Source organism: Oncorhynchus mykiss, chromosome 21 (genome assembly GCF_013265735.2).
Source record: "Oncorhynchus mykiss isolate Arlee chromosome 21, USDA_OmykA_1.1, whole genome shotgun sequence".
NCBI classification, from domain to species: domain Eukaryota; kingdom Metazoa; phylum Chordata; class Actinopteri; order Salmoniformes; family Salmonidae; genus Oncorhynchus; species Oncorhynchus mykiss.
This window is the reverse complement of record NC_048585.1, coordinates 46787332-46806236: the sequence shown is the minus strand read 5'-3', so window position 1 is coordinate 46806236 and position 18905 is coordinate 46787332. Positions and strand designations below refer to the sequence as shown.

Below are 18905 nucleotides of genomic sequence, written 5' to 3'. Positions count from 1 at the left end.
CGTGGGAATCAAACCCACAACCCTGACGTTGCAAGCGCCATGCTCTACCTACAGAGCCACATGGGCCACTTATTGTTTTATATGCACTGACTAAGAAATCAATGAATTATAGATGCCTGTGGGTTTGTGTGTGTATGCACACTGTGCACACATGTTTATATGCACACAAGTGTCTACATGATTGTATGTGTGTGCAGTACCAGTCAAAAGTTTGGACACACCTACAACATTGTACATTGTACAATACTGGTGAATACATCAAAACTATGAAATAACACATATGTAATCATGTCTTCACTATTATTCTACAATGTATGGAATGAGTAGGTGTGTCCAAACTTTTGACTGGTAATTTACATGGGCAACTGTTGAACCGTGCACTGGCGTCGACTCGATACCTTCCCTGAGCCTGACAGTGTCAAACAAACGGGGATGGAATCTCATTCGACGAACCAGAATAATGGAACAACATCTGCTGGTCTTCTGTAAACGCAGACATCGATTGTGCTGTGTCATGGCTTTGAGGGACTTTCATTGATTAGGGAAATTGAGCAGTGTTTTCTCCAACTAGGCCCCTGGTGGTTCACGTAAGTGAGATTAGTGGAAGCATACAAAACAAACCAGGGCAGATGGTTTTCTGCCGCACCTGCCTGCACAGACCTAGATGCACGCACTTGAATGCATGCACACAAATAGACAGTCACACACACATCCTCTGTTTTGGTACCGGGCTGAGCACGCCATGCACAATCATTGCTGGCAATGAGGTAGAGGCATTATGTTAAACACAGTCTTCTCAGGGTCAAAAATACCTTGAAAAATCAAACAGATTATAGCAGTGCGAGGATGGGCTTGGGTGAATTAACTGCCAGTGCACGTCGGAGGGCGTGGATGTTATTAAGATTGGTGATCAGGTATGCAGTCCCAACCGCTCGTTAGCCCCCTAATTGCTGGTTAGGAGGATGGAGCAGGTGTTTGCTCTCTAATGGAGATGAGAGGAGCCTGGTTCACCATCTTGATTTAGGGAATCCATCTTGTTTTATGTGGGGTGCTTGACAAAGCCATTTGCATGCCACCGGATCTACCCGAGACCATTATGGAATAACATCTTAGGAAGAGATTTGAGGTTGTCAGTAGTAGGCCAATATTTATAGATAATTCAACATGTCATGTTCTAGAGACACCTTAGTTGAAAGTGTTGAGAATATTGGGTCCCACATTAAGCTAAACATGTATTTTTAAAGCTTAATGAAGCCCTCCATAAGGTCTATGTGGATGCGTGAGGAATTGTAGTATTCAGTGACTATATATACTGTAAATAGCCTAGAGCATCATGGGAATTGTCGGTAGCTTTTCTTTGCTCCCTTTTTTTAAAATAATATCTAACCTTCATTTACTACAAACATTCAGTACAAACCAGCCTCTCTATGTTCACCCTAAAGGATTATGTCCCTATCAGATACATAAAAGGCCTGTGGTCTGTGATTTCGAACAAACATAATCAAAATGGCACCCAGCTTTCTATCCTCTTTGGTGTATTAACTACTATCTTGTTTAGGTGCTTTGACACCATGGTTGGCCAATTACAGTGATTACATCCCCTTTGCGTCAAACTAAGGTCAAACGCCCTTGTTTAAAATGGCTGCGACACACAATATTTCCAAAGGGATACGATTTTCAGCCAAGTGTATGTGGAGTTAAGGGATTTATCACATGGTATGACTTTCCTAGCTCCAGTAACTCCGAGTTGAGTATTAAAAATGGGAATTGTATCTCCTGGCGCGAGTGAAGGTCGTAAACCAATAAAATCTGGGATATAGAGAGGATATTGGGTACTGATCCCTTGTTCACCGCAACTCCCTCTCCCCTTCTTCCTCGTATATTGTGGTAACTAGTGATTGTGTCACAGTAGAAGGCGACCTCAGAAAGGCCGGAATGGAAGGGGGGGGAGGGGGGCCTTGTCCAAGAGCGTAATGAGATTATAACATTTTATCGGCGGCCAATTTGTTAAAAGATGAGGTTTGTTAAAATGACCACATACTCATAAAGACTTCCCCGTCTAGCTACCCCCGACAACCATTCTGTCCTGCGGTTTACTGTCTACAGACTCCACCCTCGCTATGTTATATGGACCGTGTCTGTTCACGGTCAGAGTTCGACAGCAGTAAAATAAGGTAATTCAATGAAAAAGTACCTCCGCCTCAGAACTGTACATTATTTTGTAATCTACTAATAGACACCATTGAACTTCTCATGAAGTGTCTTCCTATTGAGTTCATTTCTTGGAATTTGCATGGTGAATAGACTTGATTTGGGGTTGTAGTTGACTTTGCGACAAGGTGGTGTCTGTTTTTACTCTCCCTTGTTAAATAATGAGCAATGTTCATATTGACACACCTTTGCATTAGCTTTCTTGAGTGTACCTGCTTCTTTTTATGTTGTATGCCCCGCACATTCCTCAACAGAACTATCGATGGCGGATATATTAGTAGTAATTGCGTTTATTGGTAGTGTGCAGCCGTAGATTGAATTGGTCACCAATTTACAATTGGATCATGTAACGTAGCTGTGGAAATTTCTGGAGCATTTTTTAAACGTCACAGTCCACTTTATTGATAACCAGGAAGCATTGGAGTGACTTGTTGAGATTGGTCATGCATATGCTGGCAGTCGCGTATTGAGGACCATTGAGTGAGCAGGGTTGAAGGGTCAAGCACACTGAGAATACTCTACTGATATTGTGGCATGACCACATTATATTGCAGAGTATATTGTAGAGAGTGAGAGCAAAAGAGGGGGAATAGAAAGGAAGATGGTAAAAGACCCATAGGCACCAGCAGTGTGAGGCAGAATTGGAGTGAAGGAGCAGATAATATTTTCCAAACGAACATGTTCCAGAAAAATGAGTGGGGATGAGTGGAAAAGGGAAGTGGAAAGTGAGGAAGTGCGAGTCGGACTTGCGCTCCATCCCTCTTCCGTTCCGCTAAGCCGTTGACGGGAGTTCAGGCTCAGCCAGAATCAATTTCCCCGACCTGGAGTTCATTTCATCAATCAGCGCGCACACACACACACACACACACACACACACACACACACACCACACAGGCTGACTTGGACCAGTTCCAGGCACCAGTCTAATATCCCACCCCTTCCATCCCCTTCATTGGTGTATAGCAATCAGAGCGTGCAACAGAACCGTGTACTGTCTACATTCGGTTTGTTGTTTTTCTGAAATTGTTTTCATTAAATAGTTTTTAATCATAGCTAAAGTTTGTATTGCTATGGATTCCTCGATGCGGTCAGCCTTTACGGCTGTGACCGTAAGTTTGTCCCAGATTCCTGTTAAGTAGCAGTTAGCTGTGCTAGCCCACCAGTGTTTCTATCAACAGCTGGGCACAAATGCTTCAGGTGTGGGATTATTTTCACACAATCACAAGATGAAGATAAGGTCTAACTGCAAAATGGACGAGGATTTGTCTGCCCTAAATTCACCACCATCAAGCATTTAAGGGAAGAGATACTCCTGCTGTTAGCTCGGCTGCGAGAAAAGGAAAATCTGTTTTCTAAGTACACCGACCTTGCTGTAACCCAGGCAAACCAAATCTGTTTTAAATGCCTCCTATAGCAAAGCTGTCGATGACTCGGGCGGTCTGATCTGTCCCAATCCAACTGACAGATGTTCAGCTCAACTCCGCGACCTGTGGGAGACTGGGCACTCGCAAGGCGCAGGAGATCGTGAGGCAGTGTGGCCACCCATCTATCCAAGAAAATCCGATCCAGCTATCAAACAGCTTTGCCCCGCATGAGACGGACCTACCATCCCCGGGAGTCAACACGGATCCTTGGTGTATACCAACAGCTGGCGGCCGCCCAGTGGCACCCTCCCCCACGGCCACCACAGTTCACCAGGTCGATTCCATCACTATCAGTGTGGGCAGCTAGATGGTGAGAGATTTTGACCTGCCTACGGTCTGTGGACTGACCACAGTATTGACACCATCACTCACGTAGGTTATAACAACCCTGGTTTTAGGCGATCTGAGGGAGGACTAAAATCAATTTTATTAAAGACCCTCACTAGCACAGGGAAGAATAATGAATTATCTCCCATGCTACAAAAGGGGTTCGGAACATTTCAGCTGACATTTTGCCCTAAATGAGTACCTATAGAAACTTTGCAACAACAGGGATGTCTCTTTTTGTGACAACTTTGATTTGCTGTGGGAGCAACCAACACTTTTTTTTAAAAGAGACTGGATTCACACTAACCGCAGGGGTTCCAGGATTATTTCCAGCAACATCGCAAACTGTTTTAGAGACTGACGGACAGGGTCTGGTAGTGCTCCAGGTGATTTTAATCTTTTGAGTTCTATGGACTTTATACAACATGTTATTGGGCCCACCCTAACCTGCAGGTATACTCTGGACCTGGTTATTACCAAGGGGCTTTCTATTGACATATCCTCAATTGTTGATGTTGCTTTGTCTGATCACCACTGTGTATTTTTTGCTGCCTTGTTGCCCATACCACAGGGTAATACTGAATGAATTATTAAGAAACGCTAAATTACCTCTGAAGTTGCTGCAGATTTTATTGAGCGTATGAACAATACTCCACCACCTATTCTGCCTTTCTCTTGTGATGATTTAGTTGATAACTTAAGTAGCAAATTAAGGGAAACCATTGATGCCATAGCTCCAATAGAGTTGAGAAAGGCCACATCCAAACTGAGAGCCCCTTGGATGAGTGAGGAAACTAATAAATGGACGAGAAATTGCAGGTCCATTATGATTTTCCGAGAAAGCAACTTGGCATATATAAGAATTAGAAATGCCAGACGGGCTCATTTTCCTAAGTTGATCACTAATAATCAGAATAATTTGAGAGTGCTCTTCTCGACCATTGATGGTGTGATAAATCCTACCCCCGCAAACCTATGTGCACTTTCCCCCACATCTAAAAGTGATGAGTTTATGGTGTATTTCAGAGATAAGATAACAAACATTAGGCTGGGTATCAGTCAAGCAAGACCTGATGAGAAGTTTGATACTGTATGTACGCTAGCCCAGTGTTTCCCAACCAGGGGTGCTAAGATTGGGGGTACTTGGCCTATCCACAGGGGGTACTTCAGAAAACTCATGAGACCATAGGCTCACTGGTAAAATGCATATGAAGGGGTACTTCAAGGGTAATCTGGGCAGAGCAAAATGTACTTAGCGGTACAGTAACCGAAAATGGTTGGGAACCACTGCCCTAGACTACTACGCAAAGGCACTATGGATTTATTTTCCCTGGTTGACATACATGCTCAGATAAGTGATATCACAACTTAAGCCTCCTACCTGCCTTCTCGATCCTATGCCCACCGCCTTCTTCAAAAAAAGAAAAGAAAATCTGAATAAGTGCAAGCTATTGTTAATCACTCTCTGTTCACAGACACTTTCTCCACTGCACTAAAAACTGCTATGGTAAAACCCCTTCTGAAGAAATGTAATTTAGATTCTTCAATTATTAGCAATTTTCGGCCAATCTCCAACCTGCCATTCTTCAGCAAAATTCTGGAGAAATTGGTGTTCAAACAGCTAAATAACAAATGTGCCAACTGTATTTTTGAAAAATTCCAATCTGGTTTTCGTGGCCAGCCTTAGTTAAAGTGCTAAATTATCTTAGAGCCACCACAGATGCCAAACAGCTCTCTGTCCTTGTACTCTTGGATTTAAGTTCTGTTGACCATTATGTCCTTCTGGACAGACTGGAGATGTGGGTTGGCCTCTATGGCCCAGTTCAAATTGGTTTAGGACGTATTCAAGTTTTTTGTCATCATTTGTGAACATAACTCTGAGAAAATTCAAATCTCATGTGGTGTTCCAGAAGGTTTGATTTTTGGGCCTAGTACTAATCAGTTTATATACTGTATGTTACCCCTTGGCAGCGTTATCAGAAAGCACAGCATTAATTTTCACTACGACGCAGACAATACACAACTTAACATAGGATTTTAGAGCCACGGATAAATTATTAGACTTAATTAGTGATTTAAATACTTGGATGGCTCACAACTTCCTCCAGCTAAATCAAGAAAAGACAGAGGTAATTATTGTTGGAGCCAAAGCACAGCTAGAGAATATGGCCACACATTTTAATTTACAGGCAATAAGGATAAAACAGCAGGTAAGAATCCTAGGTGTTATTTTAGATTCTAAACTCAATTTCGAATCACTCATTAGGATTGTGACCAAAAATAGCTTTTTACCACCAGATGAACGTTGCCAAGGTGCGGTCGTTTTGCTCTAAGGCTGATACAGAGAGACTCATCCATGCTTTTATTACAAGCAGGCTTGACTACTGTAATGCTCTCCTGTCTGATCTACCCAAGAAAGCCATTGGTCAACTGCAAAACATACAGAATGCTGCAACATGGGTACTGACCAAGACCAGACGGAGAGCACACATCACACTAGTTGTAAGGTCTCTGCACTGGTTGCCTGTGAGTTTTAGAATAAATTTTAAGATTATTCTATTGGTTTTTAAATCAATCCATGATTGTGCACCCCAATACATGTCAGACATGCTTTTACGTTATGAACCCAGTAGGTCCCTCAGGTCCTCTGGCACTGGCCTTTTAACTATCCCAAAGCCAAGGACCAAGAGGCATGGAGAGGCAGCCATTAGTTACTGTGCCCCCTTCCTCTCGAATAGTCTGCCAGAGAACCTGAGGGGAACCGAAACTGTGGACATTTTTAAAAGAGATCGTAAAACACACCTTTTTAGCTTTGCTTTTCCTTGGGGTGCTTTTTAGTCGTTCAGTTTTATTGTTATTCTTTTGGTTTTTTTTATCCTCTTGTTGTGTAGTAAATGTTTCAGTTGTTATTTTCATAGTTTTTATTTGTTTTTTTTTCCTGTGAATCACATTGTGTTGCATTCCATGTCTGAAATGTGCTGTATAAATAAAGCTTGATTTCATTTGAAATGACTGCAGCAAGATAAGTTGGCCCTGTTCGGATTCTTCTAGATTGCATCCTTTCTTTACCCCTTATTTGGAATGATCACTGATCTGATATCAATCTGGATTGATTAAACCAAAGTATTGGAACCTGTGCTTTAACCAGGTAAAAATCAAATCAGTAAGTACTCAAAGAAGGGAGAGAGTACAGAAGGATGTAATTCACAAATATTAGAACAGCGTATTTTTCTTGCCCAGTCATCAGCTTGTTACAACCATAGCATTCGGGGGTGTAGGCTAGCTAGTTGATGATTAACATTTCCAGACCAGCCAAGAACCAAGAAGTGCTGGTTTCCCTGGGTGTCTTGGATGTTTCAAGAGAGCAGAGGAAACTAGGTGGGTGGGGGGGGGGGGGGGACAGAAACATAACAGTGGTTGAAAGTTTGGAGCTCTCTGAGCCGAACCACTGCTTCTGACAGATGGAGAAGCAGTCTGTCTGCAGTAAGGCATCCACACTCCTCTACTCCGCTACACTGAGTGTGTTGTGCTGCTTGAGTACATCCCTCTCGGCTCTCTCTATCCCTCTCTCGCTCCCTCGCTCTCTCTCCCCCTTTGGAAATAAGAGGCTCTTGTGAAAAGAGTTTGTTGTCCCCAGGGGTAAACCGTGGATCTCATTTGTCTGTGAAGGTTGCCTGCTAGACTTGTAGACTCGGTGCTAAGCTTAATTACTCCGACTTATATATTTCTTGCCCAGAATCCTTAAACGTGCTTGCCACAGTCTTCAGAAAGTACACAGGGGCCTCCCAGGTGGCGCAGTGGTCTAGGGCACTGCATCGCAGTGCTAGCTGTGCCACCAGAGACCCTGTGTTTGCGCCCAGGCTCTGTCGCAGCCAGCCGTGACTGGGTGGTCTGTGGGGCGACACACAATTGGCCTAGCGTCGTCCAGGTTAGGGAGGGCTTGGCCAGTAGGAATATCCTTGTCTCATCATGCACCAGCGACTCCTGTTCCGGGCCGGGCGCAGTGCGCGCTAACCAAGGTCGCCAGGTGCACGGTGTTTCCTCCGACACATTAGATCTGGAATAGATAATACAAAGTAAAAAACATGTGTTTTTTTGTACCATCTCTGAAACACAAGAGAAAGCCCATAATGTATTATTCCAGCCCAGGTGTAATTTAGATTTTGGACACCAGATGGCAGCAGTGTATGTGCAAAGTGTTAGACTGTTCCAATGAACCATTGCATTTCTGTTCAAAATTGTGTATCAAGACTGCCCAAATGTGCCTAATTGGTTTATTAATACATTTTCAAGTTCATAACTGTGCACTCTCCTCAAACAATAGCATGGTATTATTTCACTGTAATAGCTACTGTAAATTGGAGAGTGCAGTTAGATTAACAAGAATGTAAGCTTTCTGCCAATTTCAGAAATGTCTATGTCCTGGGAAATGTTCTTGTTACATAAACCTCATGCTAATCGCATTAGCCTACGTTAGCTCAACCGTCCCGCTGGGGTCCCACCGATCCTGTGAAGGTTAACTAATTAAGGAGCAACAAAGAAATAACAGTAGCGAGCTATATACAGCAGGGGTACTGGTACAGAGTCAATGTGCGGGGGCACCGGTTAGTCGAGGTAACTGAGGTAATATGTACATGTATGTAGAGGTAAAGTGACTATGCATGGTTCATAAACAGAGAATAGCATAAAAATGGGAGTGGGGGGCAATACAAATAGTCTGGGTAGCCATTTGATTAGCTGTTCAGGAGTCTTATGGCTTGGGGGTAGAAGCTGTTAAGATGCCTTTTGGACCTACACTTTGCGCTCCGGTACCGCTTGCCTTGCGGTAGCAGAGAGAACAGTCTATGACTTGGGTGACTAGAGTCCTTGGCAATTGTTTGGGCCTTCCTCTGTCACCACCTGGTTTAAAGGTCTTGGATGGCAGGAAGCTTGGCCCCAGTGATGTACTGGGTTGTACGCACTACCCTTTGTAGTGCCTTGTAGTTGGAGGCCGAGCAGTTGCCATACCAGGCAGTGATGCAACCAGTCAGGATTCCCCTCAATGGTGCAGCTGTAGAACTTTTGGGGATCTGAAAACCCATGCCAAATCTTTTCAGTCTCCTGAGGGGGAATAGGTGTTGTCGTGCCCTCTTCATGACTGTCTTGGTGTGTTTGTACCATAATAGTTTGTTGACGATGTAGACATCAAGGAACTTGAAGCTCTCAACCTGCTCCACTAGAACCCTGTCAATGAGAATGAGGTCATGCTCGGCTGGCCTTTTCCTGTAGTCCGTAATCATCTCCTATGTCTTGATCACATTGAGGGAGAGGTTGTCATCCTGGCACCATACTGCCTACAGGGAGGAGGTCAGTCTCGTCGTTGTCGGTGATCATGCCTACCACTGTAGTGTTGTCGGCAAACTTAATGATGGTGTTGGAGTCATGCTTGGCCATGCAGTCATGGGTGAACAGGGAGTACAGGAGGGGACTGAGCACGCACCCCTGAGGGGCCCCTGTGCTGAAGTCCAGGATCCAGTTACAAAGGGAGGTGTTTAGTTCCAGATTTGATAGCTTAGCGATGAGCTTTGATGGCACTATGGTGTTGAACGCTGATAGCATCCTCACATAGGTGTTCCTTTTGTCCAGGTGGGAAAGGGCAGTGTGGAGTGCAATAGAGATTGCATAATCTGTGGATCTGTTTGGGCGGTATGCAAATTGGAAGGTCAACATTCACAAGGCCTGCTTCAGTGTTGTTTGACTCGAGGTGAGCATACAGTTATTTAGCTCGTCTGGTGGGCTCGTGTCACTGGGCAGCTCGCAGCTGTGCTTCCCTTTCTTGTCTGTAATAGTTTGCAAGCCCTGCCATATCCGACATGTCTCAGAGACTGGTTTGTACTATGTATTGACGCTTTGCCTGTTTGATGGTTCATCGGAGGGAATAGCGGGATTTCTTATAAGCGACCTGGTTAGAGTCCCGCTCCTTGAAAGTGGCAGCTCTACCCTTTAGCTCAGTGCGGATGTTGCCTGTAATCCATGGCTTCTGATTGGAGTATGTACGTACGGTCACTCTGGGGATGACATCATCAATGTACTTATTGATGAAGCCTGTGACTGATGTGGTGTGCTCTTCGATGCCATTGGAAGAATCCCGGAACATATTCCAATCTGTGCTAGCAAAACGGTCCTTTAGCTTAGCATCTACGTCACCTGACCACTTCCTTATTGAGCGAGTCACTGGTACTTCCTGATTTAGTTTTTGATTGTAAGCAGGAACCCCTTATTTCCACAGATTCTCGATTGGATTCAGGTCTGGACTTTGACTTGGCTATTCTAACACCTGGATATGTTTATTTTTGAACCATTCCATTGTAGATTTTGCTTTATGTTTTGGATCATTGTCTTGTTGGAAGACAAATCTCCGTCCCAGTCTCAGGTCTTTTGCAGACTCCATCAGGTTTTCTTCCAGAATGGTCCTGTATTTGGCTCCATCCATCTTCCCATCAATTTTAACCATCTTCCCTGTCCCTGCTGAAGAAAAGCAGGCCCAAACCATGATGCTGCCACCACCATGTTTGACAGTGGGTATGGTGTGTTCAGCTGTGTTGCTTTTACGCCAAACATAACGTTTTACATTGTTGCCAAAAAGTTCAATTTTGGTTTCATCTGACCAGAGCACCTTCTTCCACATGTTTGGTGTGTCTCCCAGGTGGCTTGTGGCAAACTTTAAACAACACTTTTTATGGATATCTTTAAGAAATGGTTTTCTTCTTGCCACTCTTCCATAAAGGCCAGATTTGTGCAATATACGACTGATTGTTGTCCTATGGACAGCGTCTCCCACCTCAGCTGTTGATCTCTGCAGTTCATCCAGAGTCGTCATGGGCCTCTTGGCTGCATCTCTGATCAGTCTTCTCCTTGTATGAGATGAAAGTTTAGAGGGACGGCCAGGTCTTGGTAGATTTGCAGTGGTCTGATACTCCTTCCATTTCAATATTATCGCTTGCACAGTGCTCCTTTGGGATGTTTAAAGCTTGGGAAATCATTTTGTATCCAAATCCGGCTTTAAACTTCTTCACAACAGTATCTCGGACCTGCCTGGTGTGTTCCTTGTTCTTCATGATGCTCTCTGCGCTTTTAACGGACCTCTGAGACTATCACAGTGCAGGTGCATTTATACGGAGACTTGATTACACACAGGTGGATTGTATTTATCATCATTAGTCATTTAGGTCAACATTGGATCATTCAGAGATCCTCACTGAACTTCTGGAGAGAGTTTGCTGCACTGAAAGTAAAGGGGCTGAATAATTTTGCACGCCCAATTTTTCAGTTTTTGATTAGTTAAAAAATGTTTGAAATATCCAATAAATGTCGTTACACTTCATGATTGTGTCCCACTTGTTGTTGATTCTTCACAAAAAAATACAGTTTTATATCTTTATGTTTGAAGCCTGAAATGTGGCAAAAGGTCGCAAAGTTCAAGGGGGCCGAATACTTTCGCAAGGCACTGTAATTAATTGAATTTGGCCTTACTCCGTTTACCCCATAGAAACGCATTGCATAATACATTTATACATGGCAGAGGAGATGGGTTTATACAGCTTTCTCATATTGTTTTCCCATTTGCTTGATTATGCTGGCAATTGACATTCAACAAACCGTACAACAATATAGCTCTTTCCTGTATACACATTTTAATGTCCATTTATATCCTTATTTACGCCCTTTATACATTTGCTGTAAGTCCATGAAGATGATTGACACAGATGTCATGTCACTCAATAATGCTTCGGGTAATGGTTCTGTTTTATTTCCATGGTTTGTAGCTCGGTCAAAGCACATGTAACAGAGATGATCCATATCCTCAAACCAGCATTTTGAAGCCAAAAATACATCCAGATGTATATTCATAATTGATTTGTTCTCTGTTAGGTCCACAGATAAGCATCATAACCCCATATTAAGCAGCTAAACCCATCATCATTTGACTTCCTGATTCAAAATGAGGGGCTTTATACTTGAATCCGCACACTAATCAATGCCCTATCATTTCCGAGCACCGCTATCCAAAATACGGCTTTATGTCGCATTGATTTGCAAATTTAACCCTAATAGGTACCATACCCAAAGACTGCACTTTACTCAAAATTGAGTTTATCACATTTTTGATGGCTCCAGCATGTACTCTCTGGAAGGACAGATTGCTTAGTAGATTGCAGTTTCAGACTTCATCATATTTAAACTGGCGAAGGGGAAAATATTCCAGTGCTGCAGAGAAACAGCTCCTTAATTGAGAGCCAATCAACCTCGGCATCGCTGTTAATGTCAAAAGGTACGATTTGAGTTTGGCTGAAGATAATGAATAATTGCATCAAAGTTGGGCGCTTGCCTGGCTTAAAGACAGTGTTTGTGCGCCGGGAAGTGTGGAATAGCCAGCTGGTGCTATTTAATGTTCCCTTCATCTCAGCGCACTAGTGAGTTGAATACAACCACCTCTTTTCCTCATGCTCTTGTCTATTCTGTACCAGATATAGTCTAGATTAGCTGCCGCTGTGTCCACAACAAAGACACTCGTCTTAAGGATCTACATAATTAATTGGAAGCTGATAACCCATACACACAAGAGTTATGTCGTTTATAATGTTTTTAGTATCAGGCTTATTTTTTTTATATATATCTCAATCAGTTTGATTCATGTAGGGCAGCTCCAATGGGCTGTTTTGTCATTGCATTGCCTGAGGTTTCGTACCCCCGCAGTTTTGGATCCCGCTGTTCTGGAATCAACTCTGAAACTCCTATTCTCTTTCATAGTCTATTGATCAAAACGGAACCAACTGTAGCCATCGGGATAACACCAAGGTATTGCCCTGTGCAATGTTGGAGGAGCTTTCTTCCCCCCTCTTAAAAAGCTTGATGTTTCTCCCTTAGATTCTCGCCAATGAGCATTTACGATCAAGCGCAGCGTCCATCTTTGCAAACGCAGAGGTGTAAATTGGCCTTTGAAGCTGTGGGATATCAGAGAGGCTGTGATGATTTCTTTCAAATGATTCATTATTATTTTTCTCAGTCTGTTTTGTGAAACCCTTTGTTCAATGGTACTCATGTTTGATTATTCGATTTTAAAAACGAAAAAGCACCTGTGAATTCTGTGCGAACACCTATTCATGTACAGAATTTTCAGATTTGATAATGCATTTTCTTCTGTTGCATCAGAGGGATGGAATAGTTTAGATTGACCAATTAGTTTTTTATTCAAATTGCCCTCAGTTGCTCACAATTTCTCCTCTTGTCTGGAGATTGCTCCCTTTTCCTATTTCCCTGGTTTATTGGTTTCAGACTATTGTGTTAAATTATTGTGGGATTAGGGAAAATATAATTGAGGTTAAACAATATTAATAGACAGTGTTCCTCAACGAGTGGTCGTTCTGAGTAGCCGACAACAAAAATTGTGTACCACCATTCGCTTCTGTACTAAATTAGATTATATTATGATTAATAAATGGTATTCTGTTTCAGTGTGTTTACATGCATGTGTTAATGTAGCATGGAGTATAGGGATTTTTGGGGGTGCATGAGCATGGCCTACATGCATCAGCTTGGCCTACACCTGTTCTGTGATGTACAGTGCATTCAGAAGGTATTCAGATCCCTTGTCTTTTTCCACATTTTGTTACGTTATAGTTTTGTTCTAAAATATATATATATTTAAATCCTTATCAATCGACACACAATACCCCATAATGACAAAGCGAAAAGAAATGTTTGTTTTTTTGCTAATTTATTCAAAATAAAACAGAAATGCCCTTATTTACATAAGTATTCAGACCCTTTGCAATGAGACACGAAATTGAGCTCAGGTGCATCCTGCTTCCATTGATTATCCTTGAGATGTTCCTACTACTTGATTGGTGTTCACCTGTGGTAAATTCAATTGATTGGACATGATTTGGAAAGGCACACACCTGTCTATATAAGTTCCCACAGTTGATAGTGCATGTCAAAGCTAAAGGAATTGTCTGTAGAGCGTCGAGACAGGATTGTGTCGAGGCACAGATCTGGAGAAGGGTACCAAAACATTTCTGTAGCATTGAAGGTCCCCAAGAACACAGTGGCCTCCATCATTCTTAAATGGAAGAAGTTTGGAACCAGCAAGACTCTTCCTAGAGCTGGCCAGGGGAGAAGGGCCTTTGTCAGGGAGGTGACCAAGAACCCAATGGTCACTCTGACAGAGCTCCAGAGTTCCTCTGTGGAGATGGTTGTCCTTCTGGAAGGTTCTCCCATCTCTGCTGCAGTCCACAAACCAGGCCTTTATGGTAGAGAGGGCAGGCGGAAGCCACTCCTCAGTAAAAGGCATATGACAGCCTACTTGGAGTTGCCAAAAGGCACCTAAAGGACTGACCATGAGAAACAAGATTCTCTGGTCTGTTGAAGCCAAGATTGAACTCTTTGGCCTGAATACCAAGTGTCGCGTCTGGAGGAAACCTGCCACCATCCCCAGCAGTATCATGTTGTGGGGATGTTTTTCTGCGGCAGGGACTGGGAGACTAGTCAGGATCGAGGGAAAGATGAACGTAGCAAAGTACAGAGAGATCCTTGATGATAATCAGGACAATGACCCTAAGCACACAGCCAAGACAACGCAGGAGTGGCTTCGGTCAAGTCTCAATATCATTTCGCTTCACTCACAATAACATCTGCTAACCATGTTGTATGTAACCAATACAATTGGATTTGATGTCCTTGAGTTGCCCAGCCAGAGCCCGGACTTTAATCTATCGACCATTTCTGGAGAGACCTGAAAATAGCTATGCAGCGTCTCTCCCCATCCAACCTGGCCGAGCTTGAGACGATCTGCAGAAAATAATGGGAGAACCTCCCCAAATAGGTTCAAGCATCATACCCAAGAAAACTCGAGGCTACAATCGCTGCCAAAGGTGCTTCAACAAAGTACTGAGTAAAGGGTCTAAATACTTATGTAAATGTGATATTTCTGTTTTTGCTTTGTCATTATGGGGTATTGTCTGTAGATGGAGGGGGAAAAACAATTTAATCAATTTTAGAATAAGGCTGTGATGAACAAAATGTGGAAAAAGTAAAGGGGTCTAAATACTTTCCGAATGCACTGTATATAATGTCATTGTTTCTCTTGGTACGATTTACCATTGACTGTTTGACATGAATAATGGGTATTTTAAAAGGGCTAGTTAATAATGTTATGCCATGGCTTTTCAGAGGGAGAAGTCACAAATGTATGCATGTTGTAACGTGGGCGACATTCGATGTGAGCAGACCCCTTCAAGAAAAACATCTGGCATAATTCATAGCAACATTGAGCCGTGGTGAATGTGTGGAGACAGTCAGTGGTAAATCGTACCAATATATACATCACAGGACAGGTGTAGGCCAGGCATTTCCATGAATGTTCCATGAATGTATTCACCCCCAATAATCCTCCATGCTACATTAACACACTGAAACAGAATACCATTAATTAATCATAATATAACATTATTTAGTTCAGAAGCCAGTGGTGGAACACAATTTTTGTTGTCGGCTATTCAGGACAACCACTCGTTGAGGAACACTGTATGTTAACATAGTTTAACCTCAATTATGTTTCCCCTAATCCCACAAATGAACAATCCGAAACCAATAAACCAGGGAGAAAGAAAAGAGAGCAATCTCCAGACGAGGAGAAATTGTGCAAGGGGTCATGCTCTACCAACTGAGCTACACAGGACCAAGCTTGTATATTCCAGAAGTATAAATATACATTTGACTAACCTTACTTGATATTTCTCCCTCTGGAAAGTCCTGGCATAACCTTGTTAACGAACCCTTTCAAATGATACATTATTCAAGTCAATTGGTGATTTTAAAGTCTAAAGTCCTTCCTTAACCCATACTGATGCCATTGTTATCTTCCCTTTGCTAACTCCCTACTGATGCTCTGTTTGGTTATCCCCATCCACTATCATGTCGCTAACTCTCCTTGTTGTCTGGTGCAGGCCATGGTGGAGACTGTGAACAACCTGCTTCAGCCCCAGGCCCAGTCGGCGTGGAGGGACCTGAGCACCGGGGAGCAGCTGAGAGCAGCCACCATGCTACTGGACACGGTGGAGCAAGGAGCCTTCGTCCTGGCCGACAACCTTCTCAAGACGGACATCGTGCAGGAGAACACCGACAACATTCGTGAGTACAGACCGAGACCCATGTACACACACAGAGGCATAAGACCCACTCACAAGCACAAACATTAAATGAGATCTGATCACACACATGCATGAAGGCAGGCGGTCGTGTACACACGCGCACACACACACACACACACACACACACACACACACAGTGTTAGAACTTATTGATGTGGCAAAAATAACTCTTCAGACACTGTTTTGTACACTGGTGAACACAAGAGGAGCTGTCAACCTGCCAGCACATGATTTCTGAAATGTGTAAGAGACACGATTGACTGAATGTTTTACAAACCTTTTCATAGTCGTCATAGGACAGTGTGATCGCAAACACTGTCATCTCTTGACGTACTGTATATTTATACTTCTGGAATATACAAGCTTCGTCCTGTGTGGCTCAGTTGGTAGAGCATGACCCCCATTTTACCTGGCGAAACGAGCAGGGAAAGTGTCTCGTCTGAAAGAGCAGTGGCTGTTGTCCAATCACGTCTGATTAAACAGATTACTACGTTTGCCAGTAATATGAGCGTTAAGCCATCCTAATGTGATTTGTTTTGGTCGTCGAAGGAAATCAATTTGGACAAACTAAGTTCCTGCACAGTCGTGCAGCCTCTGCGTTCCACATGGAACCTTATTACCGATATAGTGCACTACTTGTGACCCGAGCCCTATGGGCACCACATAAGGAATAGGATGCCATTTGAGACGCATCCAGAGTCTTAGTCATTGTTTGAGTTTAGTTTCACGTTTTATTAGTCGCATGGACACCATCAAACGAAACTTGCATAATAAATATTTTGAATACCAACATAAAGTGAATGGCTCAGTAGAATAGAATAAACATTTTAGCATAAGTAAGGCACAATTTATAGTCCAGTGTTTATACATGTATTGGGGATGAGGGGCAGTTTTCAACTGAGCAGTATAATAAGAGTCTAGGAGCAGCAGTTGTGATATGTGTGTGTGTAGCATTAATGTATATATGTGTGTGTGTGTGTGTCTATGTGGTTGGGTGCATGAGTGAGTGCATGTGTGCTAATTTGTGGAGAATCAGAGCAGGTGGTCAGTCCAGTTCCAGTGTTCAGCAGTCTGATGGCTTGTAGATGGAATCTGTCTCTGAGCCTGTTAGTATCAGACCTCATGCTCTGATACCGTCTGCCCGACAGTAAGGGAGAGAACAGCTCGTGGCTGGGGTGTTTGAGTTTAGGCCAAATCTAAGCTAGTGTATTCAAGTTTTTTCAGAACCTGAATGTGATAATTTAGATATTGGGATATATTATAAAACGAGTTATCCAATGATTGTTCCATGGAGGCAAGATGGTTTTCACTTGGGAGCCAGGCCCAGCCAATCAGAATGAGTTTTTCCCCACCAAAGGGCTTTATTCCAAAGAAAGACTCCTCCATTTCATCAGCTGTCCAGGTGGCTGGTCTCAGAGGATCCCGTAGGTAAAGAAGCCGGATGTGGAGGTATTGGGCTGGCTTGGTTACATGTGGTTTGCGGCTGTGAGGTCAGTTGGACATACTGCCAAATTCTCAAAAATAACTTTAGGAGGCGGCTTATTGTAGAGAAATGAACATTACATTTCCTGGTAACAGTTCTGGTAGGCATTCCTGCAGTCAGGATACCAATTGCATGCTCCCACAAAACTTGAAACATCTGTGGCATTGTGTTGTGACAAAACTGCACTTTTAAGTGGCCCAGCACAAAGTGCACGTGTGTAATAATCATGTTGTTTAATCATCTTATTTATATGCCACACCTGTCAAGTGGATGGATTATCTTGGCAGAGGATAAATACTCACTAAGTGATGTAAACAAATTTGTGTACAACATTTGAGAGAAATAAGCTTTTTCTGCATATGGAACATTTCTGGGATCTTTTATTTCAGCTCATGAAACATGGGACCAACACTTTACATGTTACATTTATATTTTTGTTCAGTCTACATTGCATAGCTATTTAGATTACCAAAATGGTATGATGCATCATGTTTGGACCAGAACCCTATGGGCCCTGGTCATTTTTATTGCACTATATTTGGAATAGGATGCAATTTGTGACACATCCATAGTTCAGATTACACAGAGAACCTTCTGGCTATTGATCCTGTGTGCTCTAATATTCACCAATGGGCTCTTGAAGATTCCAAATGAGAGGTCAAAGGTCAACCAGTAAACATGGAGATCAAGTTCAGCCCGGTTAGGAATGGGAGACCTTTCCGTCGGTGGTCACCTATAAATTGACCTAATTATCTTAAATCACTGTCTTTATATCCATATGAATACCGTAACTTGATTTAAGCCCCAGTTCTGTGCATAATGAATCAATGGTCAAGGCCTGAGGGTCTTCTGGGGATATGTATTGATATATATATATTAAAAGCAGTGGGGTGATAGTGGATTTGTTGACACTCTCCCCTGATTGCCCTTAGCTGTCAGTTTTTGCAGAAAACGTCCATGTACACAGAAATTAAATGCTTAAAACATATCAATGTTCTGGCCTATGCCCCTGCGGGATGAAACGGGAAGATACAGTGAGGCTTTGAACAACTGTTGTTGAATTGTGGACTTAACAAATCAACAGTTTACATTTCAAACGGTTGTTGAACACAGTTGTAAGGAAGAGGGAAAGACGAGGGGAAGGAGGCGAGTGAATGAAACGTGTTTGTGAGCGGAAGAAACGACCAGCGTGTATCGAGCATTAGGGAAAGATAATGTTATTATATAGCGCCCTTAGCATAAAGGGGATTTCTTTAGGCTCCAGCTGCC

At 42.9% G+C, this 18905-nt stretch overlaps 1 protein-coding gene across 16 annotated transcripts in view; it reads left to right on the top strand.

The window, feature by feature from the left end:
• Window positions 1-18905, top strand: part of LOC110500600 (adhesion G protein-coupled receptor L3) — a 313269-nt gene that overhangs the window by 224319 nt on the left and 70045 nt on the right. For all 16 annotated transcript variants that reach the window (XM_021578039.2, XM_021578040.2, XM_021578038.2 and 13 more), the window contains one exon: window positions 15950-16133. In XM_021578039.2, coding sequence (XP_021433714.2) covers window positions 15950-16133 — 184 coding nt within the window. The remainder of the gene's footprint in view (window positions 1-15949; window positions 16134-18905) is intronic.